The sequence below is a fragment of the Varroa jacobsoni genome, unplaced genomic scaffold, assembly GCF_002532875.2.
Source record: "Varroa jacobsoni isolate VJ856 unplaced genomic scaffold, vjacob_1.0 scaffold_825, whole genome shotgun sequence".
NCBI lineage: Eukaryota > Metazoa > Arthropoda > Arachnida > Mesostigmata > Varroidae > Varroa > Varroa jacobsoni.
This window is the reverse complement of record NW_019213727.1, coordinates 107,758-129,969: the sequence shown is the minus strand read 5'-3', so window position 1 is coordinate 129,969 and position 22,212 is coordinate 107,758. Positions and strand designations below refer to the sequence as shown.

Below are 22,212 nucleotides of genomic sequence, written 5' to 3'. Positions count from 1 at the left end.
TGTGTGTGTGTGTGTGTGTGTGTGTGTGTGTGTGTGTGTGTGTGTGTGTGTGTGTGTGTGTGTGTGTGTGTGTGTGTGTGTGTGTGTGTGTGTGTGTGTGTGTGTGTGTGTGTGTGTGTTAGTGGTACAATACGCTATTTGGCAGTGCTAGTCGATAAGAACCGGTGGCGATGACTCACGTAAGGTAATTAGCTGTTTTACAAAGCGTCTGTACGAACATGTCCATAAGTGTTTGTGTCTCTTCTCGATGAAGCCGTGGCTGTTTGTGAAAATGATGATAACAGGTTGACTGTTCGCTATGCAGTGCCTAGGCCACCATTGTACTTGCAATTGGTTCAAGGAACTCCTCTCAGAAATATCATTATTGTTATGTTTTGTTATTATCGATAGAAATACATATAATTAACGCAGCTATACTTCATGAAGCGTGCAAGAAGCAACGAGGCTGAATGAGAGATCATAGTGGAACAAAGTCGATGATAGATCTGATTTTTTCTCATCACGTACAGGAATAGGCTTAAAAACCGTTCATTCCTATCCGAAACGACAGCATTTGTGGAACTAAATAAGACATAGCGAAATAAATAAGACTGCGTAGCTAAGTAACTAAGTTCAAATGACTGTTGAAAACCATTCAGTTTACAAAATGCAGACCCTTTACTTGTTTCCAAAAAATAGAGAAAGAGACTTACGTTGCACTCATTTTAAATCTATTAGTTAAACAGAATTTTGCTGTACTTTGCGACGTCAAGCGCAACGATCACGGTCTCACTGCCGGAGCAAACAATGGCTACAAGAGAAGTTAAAATTTGCAGGACAAACACAATAACATCATGTTTAATGTATGTTTAATGTTCATATTCTACTGTTGTCGATCTGTGGAACGTTAAAAAGGACAGAATTGACCGTGGTTGTTTTTATACATTTGTACTCGACTACGACAAAATTAGAAATCTCTACTAGATATCAGTCTACGAACATATCCGATAATGTTTAACCATTCTAACAATAATACAATATGACGATTTTTGTATCATTTTCGTCTCTACTACATATCTACATCGGTCATCACAGGGTGAAGGCATTAGCGATTCATACGTCTCCACATAATAGCTCGTTTTATGAAGACGTTGTTTAGGCTAAATTTCCTCTTTACGTTAGAACCTCAATATAGTGATAATAGTAATAAAAATAACAACAAGTATAGTCGTCGATTCCATTTTACGAGTGGGACTGTTATTCATTACTATCGTCGACACAACGTCTGTTAATACCAATGGCCATTTCACCTTCACACTTTCTCTAGTCTACCTTATTGTCGTCATTATAAATATTATAATATTATCATTTCATTACTTAGAATAATATATTATGTACGAGTCCGCGTGCCTGAATCAAACTGTCGTTTGATACAATAATAATTCGACGACGTGGTAAAAAATGATGATTTTATCCCTATTTATCTTACTTGGTTTATTGCCTATTTCCTTCCTCTTCCTCGGATTGTTAATTGTCATTATTACTAACCTATACATGTCATACACCTGGTTGCTGTGGTATTATTTACATTGTCAGCCAAACTCATATATTCTATATTATTACTGTATTGCTAAACAAACTGGCCTTGCTTGATAGGTCCATTTGTAATGGTCGTTACTGTTGCTGTAAAAAAAAATGAGGCCACTCATTGTTCACAGTTCCTTGAGAAGGACTTCGCACTGGGTGAATGCATAGGAGATGAAGAATTTTTCTGAGATGGCCGACGATAGAGGTGATTGGGATGTCGCCATTCCAGTTCTTTCGCCGTGATCCGGCCTATAGAGTCATAGTGACCTGCCCTTTGGTAGATAAGGCTGTTACCTTCACCAGGTTAGCGTTTCATTGCTAACTCTTAAACTTCGTCATCGAGCTATTACTTTAACGGATGATTTTGGTTTTTTCCTAACTCATTCATGACGATTAATTATGTGGCGCCCGCTTTCCATGGAGGTAGTCGATCCACCGTTGAGCCGTGCTCTCGAGCACATTGGATTGGGCTATCGTGTTCAGATAAAGCAGCTGACTAATGTGCGTGGTATGATAGTCCCAACGTGCAAGATTGGGCGCTAGTGACGGAATCGAAAAATGTCGAAGATCGTAAACCGACCCCGTGCCAGTATCAAATAGAGGCAGCATATGCTTCAGACTAGTAAAACCATCGAGAAAGAGGGCCCGAGCGACACTGTCGTTACTCACTTTATAGACATCGTAGATGCCAAATAGTGAATATACAAAACCGTTTAGTACGAACGAACTCTTAAGCGTTGGATACTCTTCGTACCAGCTGAAGCGGTCGGCGAACTTCGTTAAAACGCCGCCGTCTTTTGAGCTTTTCTTGAACAGCTCAAGGGCTCGAAGTGCCGCCTGAAGATAGACTTGCTGTCGGGTGACGAGGTAAGCACGAACGAGCAAGGACATGGCTTGACCTTGAGCCATGGCTGAATACCAGGGAGGAGTCAGCACAAGAACATCTGGTGCCACTAGGGTCCGACCAACGGATATGGGCCAACCTCCATTGGCGTCCTGTTGTCTGACGAGGTAGTTGCACGCTGCGAAGAAATATTCATCGTGAGCCTGAGTTAGCAATGACGCGCTGCCCAGACGGCCTTGGCCGTGGAACACTATGTTGAGAATCTGTACGCTCTTACCCACGAGAGCTGCAGCCGTTTTTGATGCCCGCCTTCCAGTGCTACCCGTTTGCAGAATCATACCCTTACGGAGGTCGATGGAGACGTCTCGTGTAAGTGTTCGCCACGCGTTGCGAGCTGCGCCTACGCCCACAAATACGTCCTGTCCTCGGCTGGATATCAAGACGTCGCTGAGAATATAGTGAACGCTGTATGTTGTCCCGGATGCCTGTACGTGCACCGTGACGCTGCCGTTTTGTCCGAGAAATAGGTCGAGCTGGACGATGACGAGATCGGGACTCGCTTTAAAATGCACTTCAACGGCATCCCCACTGAATGCAAGAACTGGTCGACCAGTGTCCTCGTCCGTCGCTGGGGTTATCAATCCTGAAATCGATGAACCAGGTAACGAGGCAGGACGCCATTCGACGTTTTCATCGAAACGGCCACGCGTCACAAGTGGCAGACGTCGCGTAGGACTAGACCCGCCGGTGAGGTTTTTGCTAAAATGACTCAATCCGAACTGCGCTATCTGCGTTGGGTACAGGTGACCCGATGAGTTCCATTGAGTGCTTACAGGTACGCCTGCGAGGAGGGCAATGATGAGACAATGGTGAGCGATTGGAAAAAGAAACTCACTAATTTATCTTGTGATAATCATTATGTTACTACGTCAATAGTGAAATAAAATACCTGAAACAGAAAATGGAATGTCTATCTTTTGAGGACTACGTGGCTAACTAAGTATCTTTGTTACTAACAAAAACAGAATCCTCGCGAAGGTAAAAAATCGTATTATTATTATTATTCTTATAATCACATACGTCAAAGTCGAGTAAACACGTTTGTAGTCCTAAACTTGAAGATGAAATTGATAGATTTTCATATTTTGTTGCCAAACACTAACTTGTGGTATAAATGATGAACCTCAGACCAACATCGTGTGTTCAATCCAAAAAAGTCGGGAAGTTGACCGATCAAATAATGTTATTTCAAGTCTATATATACACTTGTTCATGGTGTTCGTTTGTATCATCAGCTATTTAAATATCTAAGCTTTGCCCCTGTTAATCTTGTACTACTAGTTAAGTCTCACTTGCCCCTTATCTACAGGACAAACGAACAAAATAGGATTACGCGAGGCAGGGGTTTTCAACATTCCAATTCGATATTTTCAAAGGTACAACTTATCGAAATCCTGTCACCTAACGGGTACTGTATTCTAGAGCCTTTAACTTATGCTTTCTACAGCCCCTGTGCGCAAGCAAATGCCTACGTGGTACGAAGGTCATCAGGAGTCTGAGATGACCTGACAGCAGTATGGCTCTATGCGTTCGTTATATTCATTCCCACAAGTATAAGGTAAGACGGTTGTTTATGATCACTACGCGTCTTTACTAATCTGAGAATATTGGCAAGTCTCAGTTCCTTTTTAACATGTGCTGTCTGCTGTCAATCTAGTCTTAACTGCACTGTCTTATTAAGTCGTTCACTTTATGTTAGAATTAAACTGAATCGAAAACATCGACGCTGAGCAAAGTAATTTAGTAAATAAATTATTTATGAATAACTAATAAATGTTTAGAGAGGCGGCCTTGCTTGAGGAATCGATCCCTTCAAGCAGACGGATTAGACTGATTTTTTGTGATTTACTTAACATGCCTCATGGAAAGAAAGATCTGTGAGGAAAACGTCTGATTAACCAAACACTTTCTCCCTGGAGGAAACGGGTTGCTTTTCTCGTAAAGCGTAGTGCTCATTTGGTTCATCTTAAACATTGTCCCCGTTGCAAAAACAACGCTCCACCATTGTTTACAAACAGCAAGACAGCCGCCAGCGTCATCCGCGCTGAAACGTCCGTTTCCTACGTTATGTTGCATGAACAACTTTTGTCAATGTGTGGTGCATGAACATGTGTAGTGAACCTGTGCTGCACGACGAGCTATGTTTATACTATATTGTAGAAGAAGCTACTGGGTTACGTATATTAGAAACCGTAGCTATAGTAGAGTCGCCATTATTCATTTTATATTATCTCTAGCATAAGTTCTTCTCAGCCTTTTAACTAAACACAGGCGAAACAAAATAATGCTCAATGACAAACCAGGCATCCGGGCGAGGCCCGCTGGTGGGGCTATAGTGCTAAACTAACGTCAAAGCATAAACGTGACATGATATGGGTTAATTATTTACTACGATGTCTCACTTTTTGGCTAATAATTTTTATACAATAATTAATTACTATATGAGAAATTTAAAACTATCCTAGGCTGAAAAAGCATCGCAAAGGCCGAAGGGACCAGATGCACAATTTTCCTTTTAATATTAATATGCAGCTTATCGAAACTCCATTGTTGATCGCTGAAGGATAAGTTTTGAGTTGTTATGGCGCATAAAATTAACCATCAGAGTCGTCTTTCCTCGAATTAGTACATGTCGACCGTAAATAAAGGTATGTCACACGTGTTTCCATTACAACTTTGCAAATGACTAACATTGTATATCTCAATATTGATAGAATGCCTGTTGTTATACCATCCAGCGATATAGCACCTTCAATTCCTGATATGACCTTCACACGATCGCGCACTGCGACGTTATAGTTCCCAAACCACAGATAGGGACCGTTGGCACGGTACTTCTGGCTCGGAACCGAGTACTTCGAATATGAATGTTGCCAATGGAAGACTGGCGTCCCAGAGGGCTCCTGTGATAGTTTACCGTACACCTGTGAAGGGAAAAACAGAAATGATGTTATTCCACGGCTTTGTTGCATATAGCGTAACCGATCCGAATCAGGGAACATTTGACTAGGCTATCGCGTTTAGTTACTATAACCTATAAAATATACGCAAATAACTGATCCTGTGCTCATATTCCTAGCCTCATGTAAAGCTCGCTAAGGACTCGTATACCCACGTGAGCTAAGTGTGCTTAAACACTAGTTGTTATCGGCCCATTGCTGTCCGGCGTGTTTCGTGAAAGCTAAGAAACTTTGTTAAAAAAGACATTATTGCTTCACAACTGGGCCACAGGTTCCTTCCGCCGTCGCCCTAGCTACTCCTCACTTTACAGAGGATTCGACACCTCCACATCCACCTATGTATCGCCAGACTAAACAATGGCTGGCATCTAAGAGCCTCTTGTAGAAGACATGAAAGTTGCTTCGGTAAGCAGTAAAGAAATGAGCGCCAGGACATCTTTGCAATGTCAATTCTGCATCGTCTGTCGGGGTGGAAGCCTATTGGGATGCAGTTACAACCTGGAAAGCCACTTGGGTTGCAACAGCGACAAAAATGCTTCCCGTTTTCGTGTGCATCCTGCACGCGTTTGCATAGATCGTTGTGCGTCAGGTTGTGAGATTTTGCTGCGTAAGGCGGTGAAGGTATGAGATGAGCTGTGGTGGCTACGACGATGCAATAATGGACAGGAATAAGGGAATTGCATATGAAAGTTGAAGAAATTCAGCTATGAATTTTGTGTGCAGCTTCGGCTTGTAACGGCGGTTTGGGAAGAAAATCTGTACAGCAAATAGGAAATAATTATAGTACGGTCTTGCGAAAAGTTCGTAGGAACTGTAGCATACTTGCGGAATGATACAAATTTGCCAAAATAACAGTTTGAAGTATATCAAACAACAGAAACAGTAAATATATTTGGATTTTTTTTCTACTCTAAGAAATACAATTTTTGTTGTATGGATCAATAAAAATGGTTTATCCATTTTACCTGATTTAAAAAATTAGGCTATTAATTTTGAATGCTTCTCTTTACTTTTGTAACATCGAATTGTTAAATGTTGGGCCTGTTGTTGGCTTAAGCACATTACCGAAGTGACCTATCAAATATCCAAGTTGTATATATCACTGTTTAGTACAATGATAAACAAGCGGTCACTAGCGTTGTTATTTCGTTGACATAAATATTGAATATGCTTTGAGGGAACTTAGCCCGATCCGGTTTTGGGATTGGGCTTGTACAGTGCGTTCGTAAATGGAGTTACGTAAGACAACGGTAGTAAAATATGATTAATCTAAAAGGTAACTTCTTACGCTATCAAATCATTTAGTATAAAACGCGTAGTAGTCCTAACTTTTGCCGTTTTTACCATAGCCTTCTTTATTTTTAATCCAAGCGTGCACCATTATTATCGGTTATCTTCAACTTTGGCATGCTTAATGCCTAATTTTTCATCATCTGCTCCAATTGTTGACAGCTCTATTCAGCTATAATCGACGATCGATGATCCACGACTCAGGAAGCTATAACGTATAATGCCTAGATTAGGCCCACGATAGAGGCTGAAGCTCTTGCAGCTGTACACTCGTTTCGGGATAATGACCTGCTGCTTCAGTTGAATCCACTTATTTATGTAACCATCTGCGATTATCACGAACAATCAATTTCTCAACAATTCGGTGCAGGAATGAGTCACTGTTATAACGTAAAAAAAGCGAGAAGGGGCAAGCATCGTTACGTTTGTTTTATGACCCTCGCTCCATCGGTACAATTTTTTTACTTGCATTGAGGTAAACATGCACGGTATTTTTGTGCGTAGCAAACTTGAGTGCTAAAACATGACGTCCGCTTCAACACAGACTTTCACTCCTCATTGTTTACCTTCAAAAAAAGTCTTCCAGGAGAATCATTTTCGAGTTCGAAGTCTCTATTTGTGACTTCTCGAGAGCCAACTGCAGCCAGTGCTATTGGCGGTAGCACCTTCACCGTATACTGGGGTATATGGCGAGCTGTCTCTATCCCTGCAATTCAAAGATGGAACTCATTTGTGAAGCACTACCGAATTTCCTGATTCTTTATGATTCATCATAACTCATTTTCTAAGGCCCAACTGACGATGGTATCCTGGTGAACGGCCTCGGACTTCAAATACATCTCGAATACAAAAAAGGTGTTGCCAAATGTTGCGCCGGCATCGAATAGCGTAACCTTCTAGAAGTAGATCAGTGTTTGCTACATTTCATGCTGAAGTACCTCATTATATCTATATTATGGTGGATACTGTGCTATCAGGTCGATGTTTAGTAACTTATTTATGGGCTTTCATGAATATAATCTCACGGGAAACAAACGAAATCTTCAATTTTTAGATACTATAACACAGACAGAAAGGTCAGTAGTAGTGGATGGCTGCTTAGCCAGCGTACCGCGTCACTCTACGTTAAACAGATGACCTACCTATCTGGTCCTATTTTCAGAAGGTCAAACCAATTCATAGCGGAGCGATACTGTTTGGTGTTGTTAGTATCTCTTATTTAACATTAGAAGGCGCTATAAGTTTCTGAAGAACTGATCGAAAGAACTTACGAAGTACGTTGGTTTTTTCGAGGACAAAACTAAGATGATGATGTAATATATATATACACAGTGTCCCAACAGCAAAACATAAGTTAACATGTGTGGCGGGACGCATAAAACCAATTGCAGATAGGCACTGAATACCCAACGACCGTATAGCGTGAGGCGCTTCAATAGAACATAGGCGAATTAGCTAGGGCGCTCACTCGCCTCCGACTGGCGCGGTAAAGTCGAATAAGTTTAAGATAAAATCTACAATCTACAGATGTTTTTGTCACTATGATCTATGAGCATATTTTATCCGCTCTAATGTGAGTTGAATACAGAGAATCTCGATGGGAGATTTGGCTTTGAAGCCAATTCTGCTTAATCGAAATGGACCAATTTCCACACAATCCATGACATTAGCATCGTTTTGAACTTAAATGATTCCTTAGCACACTCCGTCTGTAAGGGGTAGTTTAAGCATCTGGGTCATTCACCGATAAACTCGCTACTGATATTAACGTTCGGTAAAGGGAACGTCTGTTAATACTTCTCAAAGGGCCTCTTTCACACTAAACGTTCCTACCCCTTACTATGAACCCCACATTTCTATATGCGACTCATCATTGGCTATTCTCGTTGACACAGCTGCAGCGTTAGCGCAAGCATCAGTATTCAACCAAAGATGACCTGAATCGACTACCGGAATAGCGATGTACCACCAAGATCGTACGGTCCTTTCACAAGGTACGCCGTCCTGTATTGGTGGATATGAACAGTATTACATCGATAACGTGTAACTGTGCGCCCTACGCTTATTGAAGAACCCTCACCTTAAATCTGCGACTGGTGTTCTCGAGTACGGCTTTCGGTGCCGTCCAACACGCTATTTATATTTGTCAATGGCGACAGCCAGGATATTTTTTCTTTTTCACTGGAAGGAGATTATGCATCGACCTTTGCCTCCCTTTCATTCTCTGCAAGACCCTACGCGACCTTCCTAAGCTTTAGTCAATGTGTTGACTAGTTGTAAAAAATTATCTTTAGAAAGATATTCAGATGCTTAGAAGGTATAACGTTTTCTAACGTAGCTCACGAGGTACAGTCATCGAAATACGACTATACATATATATATACACGCACACACACGCACACAAAAACATTGACTACAGCAAGATCTTATAAGATTCTTCAATCTCCTCTTTAGCCAATATATCATACATATACATATATATGATATGGAGGGTCCTCTTTGTCTTTGTCCGTGGCCCTTCGTCCTCATTCTCTATGTGGGTTCCTGCTCCCTATCTATTTCAATCCTATATCCGCTGAACTTTGATATTCTGCCGTCACCATGACAGTGGTGTGCAGTAGCTGTACAGATGCCAATAAACGACAGCGACAGGATTACTGTGCAATATTAGTGGTGAATTATCGTAACAAACACTAACACACATGTGCAGTACTGCTGTTGTGCATTGCGAGCTCACATCTCTATCATAGTTCTTATATGGGTTATTATAGCACTATTAGCGGAAGGCGGGTCTCGGATCCGCCATAATGGTTAACCTTTGGGTTTCCATTCAGTCCAACGTCGATACAGGAACATTACTCGCTTTGCTATGAAACAATGAAATTTAGAGGTTTTTATATTTCTGTCCACTCGAACGTTTTCGGACGCCTCTTCACCAGCTCCTGTCGATCCTACGATCCTTGCGATCGCTACTACTGTGACTGCGCCTTACCGAGCCACCGTGATACACCACACTTCTATGACCCTGCATCTAAAAGTGCTAAGCTACCCAGCCAGCAACTGGGTAGCTTTCCGGTTTTCGGGTCTCCAAAAGTATGCATCACATTGTTGTCGCTCGGTCAAGCTGTCGGGACTACCAATTCTTCGAACAGCGGCTATGCCTCTGCCTGCGAGCATGTATAATATTCCCTTTCCTTCTTCCTCCTTCATGTTAAACCCTTTTCAATTTCAATGCACTAAGCAATACTATTGGGTCTCTGGCATGCTTGCTTGGTTACGCGACTCCTGCATGTTTGGCCTTCAGGCCAGGGAACAAACTGGTTTGTACATACACGGGTTCTATGAAGTCCCATTTAGCCTCAACAGCGGCTCGCGGGCGAAAGACAAGCGGTAACAGCAGTAGTCTCCTATAGATACAGGAACATGGGCTAGATGAAGGCAGAGAAAGGGTGGTCGGTGACAAGCGCGATCAATAGAGGAACAAAAGAAGGTGCCACTAGCTAAGAGTCAGTTGTAAGCGTTAGTGGCACCGCGACGAAAACGGCCAGGCCTAACTGAAATCCCGAATACACGGGGTTGGATGGCAAACGAAATCGAGGGAGTGCAGGGCGCCGTTGTCGGTTTGCTCTGACTGGGAACGGCCAGCTAAGTGCGAAAGCAAAATGTACAGGGACTTATACGCCGTAATAGCGCTGCATAGCTAAGGCAGGTGTAGTGATAGTTATAATATGTTCATTTATAAAGGGGATAGCAATGAAGTGAGCTCAGGCGTCTATCAGGGCCTTTGCTGGCGGAATAGTGTGATAGCGCGCGAATGAGCGAGGTTCGCGCTATCAGTTCAGCTACTGAGGATATGCACCTCACCTCTGTTAGTGTTGAAGGAATAAGGAGAAGCTGACCGAGCTTGCATACAGGTTATTCTCGTGCCACTACTCTTGTCTGCTTGGTCAAACAGCCTGGGCTACACTTTTACAGTTCTACCAATTTGGCAGGGTTCAGCAAGAGTGTTCTGGCTACACGTCTCGCTGGCATGGATCCACGAAACTACTGCGACATGCAGTCTCTCTCCCCATGTCAATCACTCTCGCTTTCCATAGCGTTCTCTGTCGCTTCTTTAGCCTGCCACTGAAAGAGAAGGGGGTGAAAAAAATACAAGGTGATTCGTAGCAACGATGAAAGGGGTAGCTATATCTGTCAAGTGTAGTAGAGATATAGTTGGCTGCCTCGCGAGTCAGGACTGGAACGGCGCTCAATGGCCCACAAATGGACTCGCATCATGAGAATGAATCAATTTTTCATTCCAACATTTCGACGCATATAGGCTACACTGACAACTCCCGGAGAATCCAATACAGGTATCGAAAGCATAACAGAATAAAAGCGTGGCCATCAATGACAACAACAGTAAGAGTAACAGCAAAACTATTCGTGTGAAATATACCTAATTGAGACTGCACGATGTATATCGTGACAGCACAGTAAGGGGCAAATATTGATTTTTTTCAGGCACTCATGCCGTTACGACTTTTGTCTAATCTTTGTAGGGTTGTAAATCGCAATATCATATGTATATGTACATAAAAATACATGTATGTAGTGTTAGTATACGTTTTGCCTTTATTAAATGCTCGATATATGATAGTAAACGGACACATACGAACAACTATGTAGTTCGCCAGGGGCGTCCATCTTTTTTTGAGTATCAAATGGTTAGTGAAATCGAACGTAGTCAATAGAAACTCTGCTTTTTAAAGACTTGGGCAGTCGACATAAATTGAACGTACTTAATGTATAATGCATTACACTGTATCCCTACGCGGTCTTCAATGGAGACGGACCGCAGCAAGTAAATACTGTATAAAATCAGAGAGCCAGTTTAAAGCTTGGCAAGTGCTTATAAGAGAGAAGCGAACGGCGACTCCTATTGGCATACAAACGGGCTGCTTTGGTTGTCGGTTCACATTGAGCCCGCTACAGTCGAATCGCAGAAAGAGCGTCAACACGACCCAGAAAAGAACCACGACTCCCGTTGAGATTTCCGATGAGGAAAAAGGCCAGACGGCGAACGACAAAGAAAGAGCGGTGAGCAAACAGACGCACTGGCCAGAGGAGTTACGTATTACAGGTTGGTGGGTAAGACGAAAGAAGGTCATAGAGGTACAGCCCCAAAAAAATAGAAACGGCTGGCATCGGTGTCCCAAGGATCGGAGCTGGTCCGACTGGGTGAACCTCAGTCGATCTAGCCAGAGAGCCCACTTGCATTTGCCAATTTCGGAAGCGATGAATATGGAGAAGACGGAGTCGTTAGAGAAAAGAGTTTCAATAACCCCAATAGAGTATGAACGGCGAGAGAAGCACCCCAACTATATTACTGTGCCGGAACAAAGCAGTGAGCGGAACATGTTTGATGGTCTGCAACATGGCGGTGGGGTCTGGTTCGAACGTGGGATTGTTCCTGCTACTACTGCTGTCCCTTTGCCCGTGGATCTCTATGCGTGCTACAGGAGGCATTTGTTGCTTAGCTATATCCTGACATCCTGAGGACAACGTTTTGTATTAGAATTTGGTCATGCGTCAACTCAAAATAAAATCTACCTATACGTATGATAATAAGGCTTATATTTTAATTGCATCCATTAGGTTCCATAATGGCAAAAATATTTCACTGTAAATAAGTTTCAATTCATGCGTCACGCTGGTCATCACGGTAATTTTCCATTCCGAAGTTGATTTATACAAGTTCATGCTCTATGGCTTCCAAATCCAGTTAATAAAGTAGCTGCCTTATGATCGACATTAATGCAAGCTGACCACATAGAATTGGTATTCCCGTCCAAGACTTGCGACACATCGTTTTTGCGTTTAGCTCTTTGGCTGATGAGACACCAAACAGCACCTTCAACCCCTAGCAGACAATAAAAATTGAAAGTCGAACGTCTATTGCTCCCATGTTTAACATCTCTCGACTTTCTACCAGCATAAAACGTGGCTGGCGTTTTATTATTACTTATTATACGCGTGTACACCAACATTTTATCGAGTCTATCTAGATAGTTGATGACTCTTATCAGAATAGCTTAAGCTTATCGGAAATTAATCGTTACCGAAGATACGAGTCGAATTGGTATAAGTTATAATATCTAATTTTCAAGAGAACTTTATTACTATGTTTACCATGTTACACTTAGTAGAGCTCAGTTAATTTGCCATCAACGTGAACGCTGTCGGTAAAAATTGTGGTAGCAGAAGCAGTGGCCGAATTTGCGCCATCAATAGTAGAAATTAGTAATAGTTCCCGTATGATCCTGTGCTCCCTTTTTTGGGGCTGTAGGATAGTGAAAAGAAATTAAGCTAAACACCTGTTACGCAAGACTCTAGCACCCCATCACCTCCGGTGTTCGTAATTTAGACTGGTAGTTTGGACTGTCATCCACTCGGGCGCTCGTGTAGTTTATGGGTAATTCGTCGTTTTCATTTTTTCGTTTTGTGGCATCTACTTCCTATTGAAAAAACAGATTTAGTTCGCCTGCTTGTCTGTCCGATGGCCTGACCGCCCGCCCACCCGCTTCCCTTCTACCCCAGCACGCTTCTTCGCGTAGTTGGCCCTGCTATGCAGACTGCGGCAAGCAAAGTACGCTTATTAAACAGGCAGCACTCACTGGGCATACACTGGTAGCAGAGTTTTCGACAGTGTTTAAGGACCATGACTATGGTGTCTGCGACCAGCATTGGCTACTCTCAATGCAAGAGGAGTTTGAAACAGAGGCATTAGGAGAGTTAGCCAGAGAGAACCGGCTAGCTCCAGCGTATCTCTACCCCGCCAGATGCAATTTCCTGTGCTCCCAATTGTAGCAGCGGTCGCACCGGCTGCAGTTACGGTAGCACACTAGCGCCTCGAAGTAGTTCTTGCGTTCCGTCTTCGTGGTGTCTGCGAAAGAATGCTTCTGCCACACTTCCCTCTGCAAGCTTGGAGCTCGAAGCAACTTCACCGACCATAATGACGTTAGCGCCAACGCAGAGTCGGCAGCCCGCCTCGGCGCGTTTACTGCAACAGCAGCGACAGTGGTGATAACGATGGCGCGTTTAAATAAAAACTACCGCAGAGTTTAACAGCAGACATGTTACCAGATGGTGGTATCGCGGCGAACATTGTTTCTTGCCGTCCCCCTCACAGTTTGTACTATGCGTACCGTTGTTACGCTAGCCCTCCTGCCCGCCGGCCGTTCACTCTCGTTCATTTCGAGTCTTCATACGCTACTCAAGCATGTGTTTGCTTTCGGGGGAACTCGGCACAGCAATCTGTCAGTGAAGCTCGAGTCAGTTATTCGGTATGTTCCTAATTGCTTGTTCCTGCCCATTTTGTTCTTTTGGGCTAGTTCTCTATATATACACTTGGCCACGAATGGCACTGCGAGCGCACGGAGAGTTGGTGAGTTGGTATGCCGTTCTTGCAACAGCAGCAGAAGCGGCAGGAAGAGGCCTAACCGGGTGCCATACATCGCAAGCCCCAACACATCCCATAACCATGAATCTGTTTTATACCTGGAGCCGTATAATTTCGTAGTGTGCCCTCTACTGGAAATGCTTTTCTGCTTAGCATTTTCTTCGCTCGGCGACTTGGTTCGTTCTCCGGACTCCTGTGAGGGGCTAGTTATAAGCAGCGGACGTGCGAAGTTGTCGACACTTGATAACTGCTACAGTGAAAAAAAAACTAGAGAAAAAAAACAGACTACAGTAACATCAGAAGCACGAACGGCACCACAAACTAACCGAGTAGCAGCACTAATACGTACATATTTGCTGTGCGGTAACCAGAAACGAGGCGACCTCATGCGAAACCCGGTTTCATGCTGGCTACGTTTGGCCAAACGCTTTCACAGCACTATACGATATCTCGAGCCCACATACCAACAAGTGCGGCGGGAATAGCACTAGGGAAAAGTGAAATAATATTTTTAAGCTTTGTTAGCTCGTCACTCTTGAATTAATAGTAGCAGCTGTGGCAACAGCTGATAGATCTACTAGAACAGTACCACAACCCCTTGCTATCACAGTACTACCACCCGACTCTTGTTTACTTGTTGTCTGCTGCTATTGGTTGCCATTTACCGATTGAGGAATGAAGCACAGAAGAAAAGCAACGCTTCAAATAAATTCAAGAGAGAGAAAAATGCGAATGCTATAAATATCCGCATTTCTCTTTTTCGTTGACTAAGTTGCACTTTTATTGTCTGAACTCTGTACCCCCTTCCCATGTACTTTCGCTGTTTTCTCTATCTGCTCTTCTCTCTGCTTTTGCTTGGGAAAACGCCTCTCGCCCCGACATTGGAATGTCAGCCAATGTTCATGCCATCACCGTCACCGCCATCGTCATCGACACCATTTGTTCATTGTCGGCTTGCCGGGTCCCCCATGGGTTTTCTCTTTGCGCACCAGGGGCCCTCTCTCTCGATAACCCGCCCTCATCGGGACACTAGTTCCCGCGACAGAGAGGAGGGCGACATTATTATACGAAAATAAGTCCGAGTACAATGGCTCTGTAAGGACAACGAGTACAGACTGTCTGTTGTGGTGTCCACGCCGATGGTGAAGCAGTGGGGTACCAGCAGCAGCCTCTTCAAGCACTGCTGGATCGTTCCGCCGTTGAAGGCGTAGGTAAACACCCCATGGAGAAAGATATATCTCGTTCTCCACGCTCATAGTCTCGTTGAGACGCCTTTAAAGGATTTCACAACTGTGCACCTTTTTGGTCGAGTCAGTCTTTTACCTCCGTAAGCGTCGCCTGACAGACAAAGCCTGTAACAGCCTGTAATAGTCTGCAACCTATCGCGAACACAAGCTATAATGCCCGTGACGCAAGCGTCACACCTCCTTTCCTTTAAATTCTCCCCTTTTGCTCCCGTTCAACCTCAGCTATTCCCCGGCCCTATGGCCTTGTGTAGCCGGTATTCGCCTAACAGCAGTCCACACATTTAGATGCATGCGAAGGAAACCACAGCTTCTGCTACACTTCGAGCCAAACAGATTCCACAAGCTCCAACATTCTGCACATCAGCTTAGTCATTCTTGACAAACTGCTCCACCTTTGCCCTACTTAGTAAACGCATCGTCTACTACGAGCGACCGACCGACCCATTGAATCCCCGCGGCCTTTCCCCAAACATCAACAATGTGAACGCGGAACGTACCATGATAGCGAAGTGAGAATTGACGAACAAGCGGACGACGCCGTCACAACGGGGAGACAGAGATAGAACAACGCACATTTGAGAAGCATGCAGTTGAGAGCGTTGCGACAACAGAACATTGTTTCGTAGATCTAACTGTAGCGAGCAGCAATAGCAGCCCTATTAGAGCCCGCCGAGCAACCGTCACCGTCCTTTGTTGCTTGACGCAAGGCGATACGTAACGATGGCAGGAGATGGCCTTTAAGAAGTAACTTAACAATAGGCTAGGGTACAATTCCTTGGACAATAGTAATAATAACTACATCCGACACTCATTCCGCTAGTAAAACTAAGGCCTCGGATGTGTGCGTGAAACCACTGTAGGACCACGCCGAGACATACATGCCGCTTGTATATACGTGTTAGACGTGCGATCTGGCGCCGCTGCTCGACGGGAGCTCCATGATAACTAGTACACGCGGTACATAGTCACTCTACGTTGGACAAAGAAACACTTAAAGATGGAGAGATTAAAGAGCCACTGTTAGCAATTAGGAGAAGAGGTGACCATATTGAAAACTTTCGACAATAGCTGGTTGTTGTTGCATAAATGGGATACAACCGATGCCACTTGCAGAACAACGGCTACGGGCATCACACTACATTGACAAGCCATCTTATCACGGAACGCCGTATTTTCCAACATACTCGAACCGTTTTAACAGCGTCCTGATACGTCAGATTTTTCTTAGTCATCTTCACGTGTACATAGAATTGTGACGACTGGCTTTGTCGTTACTGTCATCATCTCAGTCAGATCCTTCGCATGACCAGCTAGCGTCGCTTGCACTAATCGGCCGTTATCGGACCTAAAGCGTACATAGATACATTAGAACCCAACGTCGATCAATTAAAAAGCGGGGAGCACGCGACTCGGCCTAATATCTACATCTGTTACGATAGATATGCTAATTATGAATAGAGCGCATTAAGAAAGGGGATCGGGGTTATTTTGATAGACTCATACATTATTACAAACACAGATTAAGCATACGAACGTAGAGGTGAACAGATAAACGTAAAATGAAAAATTCGTTAATTTCGACTCGGATTGGCATTGCAAATGACCTTTACATCGAGTTCGTTTGCCTAACGTTGACGACAGGCGGACTTTTCTTGGTGAACGAGCGAATAATATGCTATCATTGCTTTCGTCAGTTTGCAGGTCCAAACGATGAGCACCTACTGCATGCATAAATAATCCTTCTTGTCAGAACGCAATAATTTGGCGAAAAGAAGCCTCTGTTATTGCTATCATTTGTTGCTATTTTGCCAAGAGTACCTTATAATGACCAGGTGTATTCTATACCAGCATACGACACACCGTTAACTATATACACTTGTCGCCAATTGCTAAACATATTTGTTTCATTTATAATCATAATATAAATTATATTTAAAGATGAATAATATAGAATAGAAAACATCTAGTATTTTTAACGAGTACCATTATGAGACAGAATGCATTTTATAAGAGAGAAAAAGCAAGCGAATTTTTCCAGAACCTCTGAGCAGGTTCGTTTGTTCACGTAATAGCTTTTTATGTCAAGATCATCACGTACTCAACTGGGACACGGAAGCCAATTCGCGCGATTTTAAGTCCTACATAAAGTCATAGTAATCTTGAGTGACATACTCCTACGTTCTTTTCTACTTAAATATCAGCCTTTTCTTAGGAATCTTATAGGTTAATTATTTCGATCTATCGTGTGCAAAGGATGCGTTTCGTTATCAAAATCGCAAGCACCTCTTGCCTAATGTCACGCAAGAAGAAAATCCAATGTCATACAGGAATCAAACAGTATTATTTTACGTTCGCGCAACAGAAATCGGTCGTTCCTCGTTGGTGCCTCCAACCCTCTTTCAGGAACGGCCTACCTGGATCCATTCCTCTGAATCCACCCAAGCGTACCTGTGCGGTCGCACAAGTCGACTTTTTCCATTAGCACTTCCCCCTGCCATCGACCATGCCCCTTCAGCCTTCCATTTACTTTCGTTCGCCGACGTCCTTTGACGTCTGCGACGATAAGAGTGACAGCAGCGCACTCAGTTCGTCGTTGCAATCGTAATGAGTTGCTTCCGTTTAGTCGGTTCGTTCGTTTCTTTACTCTTATGGGGGTGGCAAGGGAAGCGGACGGACAAAGAAGCGACTGGGGAGCCAGGATAAAGGATGGCAAGCATGAGCGCATCAGTTCCGATGATCCAGCCAGTTGCCCAGCCACCAAGGCAGCTTTTCCCAACTTGCTGTCGTCCCGCCAAACTGTTCAAGGCTACAGCAGCGGCCCGAACTGGCACAGCGTTGAAGCCGTTCCGTAGTCACATTCTCAACGGCCGAAGTTGGAAAGACCTTGTTAGGCAAAGAGTCAGCCGACAGGCCGACGCAGGGTACCCAAGTACACAGTTGCTACTCACAATTCGCCGTTTGATCGTTGCTGGTCACCCTAGCGTTGCGTTTTCTCTCACCAATTCTCTGCTATGAGAGAAAGTGAATGTCGAGGGACGGTCGTGAGCTGAAGAGCGCTTCGGAGTCCAGGTCCCGCAGTGGCCCGGGGTTGAACATGTCTGTCGGCGAAAGATTCCGCGGAAGGATTCTGCTCTACAGCAGTAGTGCGCAGGTTATATAAGGAGGAGCTGTACTGGCTGCTTCAGGCGTCGTGCCCCATACAGCCTGGCCCTGAACTACTATTGGGGCTGCTCATTGAAAATCAATATATCTAAAACAAGTAGCTACAGATGACAAAAAGACAGCAGTGGAGGGCGAGAAGGGCAAGAGAGAAAATGATAGAAAGCGGAACAGCAGCGAAGCATTAGCAGACAAGTGGACACCGCGACGCCGCTGCGTTGTTGGCTATTGGCCATCGAGTGCTTTTAACTCTTCCGGCCTCATGATCTCAATATTAGTATTCTCTGCAAAATGCAGAGGTAAGCCGGCGATAATTAACGACACTAAGGAGCAGCTGCTCATCCTGAAAGCTGGGACCATCAATGCTCGATTTAGGTCATCCGTTAGACTAGGCCGAGCAGTTTCCGCTGCGGCGCCCTAAGTCGTTTATTGTTGTAAGTGACTCCAACGATTCGGTGACTCGCAACAGCATACCGATAGTATGATATTCAGGTTGCGTCTTGTTCGTATAGATTAGCGTTCCTATTATCGGCCACTTCATATATCAATGCACTTTTTGGGCACACTCAGCTGTGTATCGGATAGCCTATCAAGCGAAACTATCTATTTACGACGCCTGCTTATGTCTATACTGGAACCCTTCTACCCAGGTACAACTGCCCGAACTGTCGTTGTGAATGGAGTATGGTCATATGTGGTAGACTCTTGTGAGATATACATACGACGATAAATTCCTATTTTTATGACTCGCAGGTAAATCAATAGTCTATGTAAAGCTGCGATCGGTTGGTATCGGAGACAGAGATACGGTACAGAACAACGAAAAGACAATACAAGACAAATTTGAGTCAAGATGCCTGATTTGGGGATTCCGGTCAGTACTTGTGCTTTTTCGAAGGACGTTGCTGTGCTCGATGGCAGTAGCAGCCCAAGCCGATTTGTTGTGTTCGATAACACTTTGCCCTCTGCTGGCTTAGTAAAGCTGCATCGAGCAATAGCTAAATATGTATAGCTCTTGGGCTCAGTGAATCTGTCAATTTATTTTTCTCTTATATGATGTGAGCACATAAAATCTCTACTCAGGTAATGGTATAGTGCAACACAGTAGCCAAAAAGTCAGCATATAGGACAGCTGCTTCGGAGCCTTCTTCGCCTATCATTTCACTAAGTTCCTTTTGATGTGTTCACAAATATACGAATCGTGCCTTGGAGGCCCTGCCTTTCTTTAAATATTCTTATTTGTGGTCGTTAACCAGCGTCTTTTTGGCCTTTCAACGCCACATTTAAGTCTCGCCTTCAGTTACAGATTACTAGCATCGGGCACTAAAACTACGGGAAACGTATCGATGCGCGAAAAGCGAATACAGATGTTGTGCCACCCGGACATGTGCAATCAGAAAGTGCGAGCTATTTGTTTTATATTGTCTACTCCGCTTTCTGTTTTTTTTTTTGATGGTTTTTAACGGTAGACTGATATTACTGTTTACGGAAGCACCCTCGGCCGAATCGAGCATTCTACATATATAATCCGCTCACCTAACTCGGAAGCTTCATAATTAAAAGTGAACTTAGTTAAGTGCTCATGATTATGTTAACAAATAGCATAGTTACATTAACCAGATATGAAAGAAAAGTTACTTGTGGATGCTTTCAGATTTTCTCCTTGAGGCACTATCAACTGGCGACTTCAGCTGGGTAAAACGATCTGTTTAATAGAAACTAAATATGGCATAAACTGCGTCTTGCGATTTAATAAGAAATTTAAATTATTTTTGCTACTTTATCACAACTGCAGCCAGTCGCCGCACACATACACACTAGGTACGTGACGGTTCATGCTGTGAGAACGGCGATTAAGTGGAAGTAGCGCGACTACACGCAGGAAAAATGGTCATTAAAACCGTATAATCATTAGACGCAGTCCAGGGAAAAGCTGTTTTTTTTGGTTTGTACGGTGGTTAAGAACAGAGACTAGAAAAAAAGCCAAGGGAAAAACATTGGCTAGCGACAGGTGCTTGAAGCAAATATGTATGGAGCGTAATTGCGTCAAATGAACAAAATAGGAAGTTCCACTTCTATAACTTTTTTTACATGTAATGATCACTTTCGCTATGTTTAAAGTATGCAGTATAATCAAGGGGAGGGTGTCAATGTAACAAAGTCGGCGGCCTGCCTATCGTTGCCTTATCTGATCGCCGTCTTGAAGCCTCGCGCGGTTGCTGGGGATTGTTTGTAACAGCTGAAAGTAAACTTGGACGCAGCGTTTGCTTACTGTTGCCATTAGCTTTAATGCAGCCACATTGACTAAAGATTTGTATCTACTGCCCGTATATGTGTTTTAGCGCCCATTGAGAATATCTGGAATAACTGCTGAGTAGCTGGCAGTCGTTGGACTGCGATAACGTTCGTGCTATAAATTACACGTCAACATCAGATCTTGAGCTAAAATGGCTGGCAATTTTTGCCATTTTTTTTTTCATAGACTTTTCCACAAGACGTAAATCAATAGTTCTGCTAATCGCTAGACTTGTCTGGCAAGGAAAGTTCCGTAACTGGTGACATGCTTCCGAATAACCTAAAATGTTAGCAATAGAAAGATTTGGGTTTATTTGAGGACTCTTAGCGTTAACATCAATGTTACATAGATCTGATTAAACATGAACAACAAGCTATGTGCATAGAAACTAGTAAATGCATATTACTATGTCATAAGAACCATTTAATCGACACTTTCTGTATTTTAAACGTTGTAAAATAAGTGAAGAACTAAGGAATAAGACAGTTAGTCATTTCCCTTCGCCATTGCAGAGTACATGTCTTACTTTTCCCCCGTCGGTGATAAGGCAAGACGTCGTTTGCAAATTAACGTGTCTTGCTGAATTGCGTACAGCAGGCATAAATATCGGTATAAGTTTTCTCATTTTACATTCATAAGCGGTGGTGAAAGTGAACCGTTTAGGCACACGGCTTCGGATCCAACAACGATATACAGATTGTATGGAAGCCTGCACTTTGATTGTGCGATACTCATGAGAATTTTTTAGTTCAAAAAATGTCGCTCGACTTTAGCGAAAATCGGGAAAATTAATTTTTATATAAAAGATAAATAATAGGGTTTATTAGTTTCCTTCGATGTAAAAGTAAGGGTAGAGGCCGACTGCATTTTTAGGTTCAATTTGAAGTTCCGTGTTTGCACGATAATAATCATAAAAAAACGATAAGTTTTGACGTACTTCTTCCAAGAGGATCGCTGTCCCCGAAACTGTCTCGTATATGTGTAATCGAGGAAACCTTAAATAGCAATAAATAACTGGGTCTCTATTTTTTGATTATATTTGACGCTCGGGAACATGTGTGTGCATTCTTACGGTACTTTACATAGTATCGGGACATTATATTTGACTGAGTGGCTAATTCTGGCCCAGCCTGAAAGCTGTCCCTGGTCTCGGTAATTACTGAACTATTTCTATATGTATGAAAAGCATTTAACAGCAATCGGTATTGTCAAAAGCTCGAAGGGAGCCCTATATATATAACTGTTCACCTAGTAGCCATGACAGAAAACAAGATTATTTACACAATAGTGGTATTAGAGAAACAGGATTATTTGCACATAGCAATTTATTCTCTCTCTGTTTCTCT

The 22,212-nt window shown here is 43.3% G+C and overlaps 1 protein-coding gene across 2 annotated transcripts in view; it reads right to left on the bottom strand.

The window, feature by feature from the left end:
- Positions 1–633: 633 nt before the first annotated feature.
- Positions 634–22,212, bottom strand: part of Hsepi (D-glucuronyl C5-epimerase) — a 25,246-nt gene continuing 3,667 nt past the window's right edge. Inside the window, exons 2-3 of one of the 2 annotated variants that reach the window (XM_022839835.2) lie at positions 5,202–5,394; positions 634–3,251 (exon numbers count right to left, since the gene is read on the bottom strand). In XM_022839835.2, coding sequence (XP_022695570.1) covers positions 1,960–3,251; positions 5,202–5,394 — 1,485 coding nt within the window. In that variant the 3' untranslated portion in view covers positions 634–1,959. The remainder of the gene's footprint in view (positions 3,252–5,201; positions 5,395–22,212) is intronic. The other variant, XM_022839836.2, reaches the window with a different exon arrangement.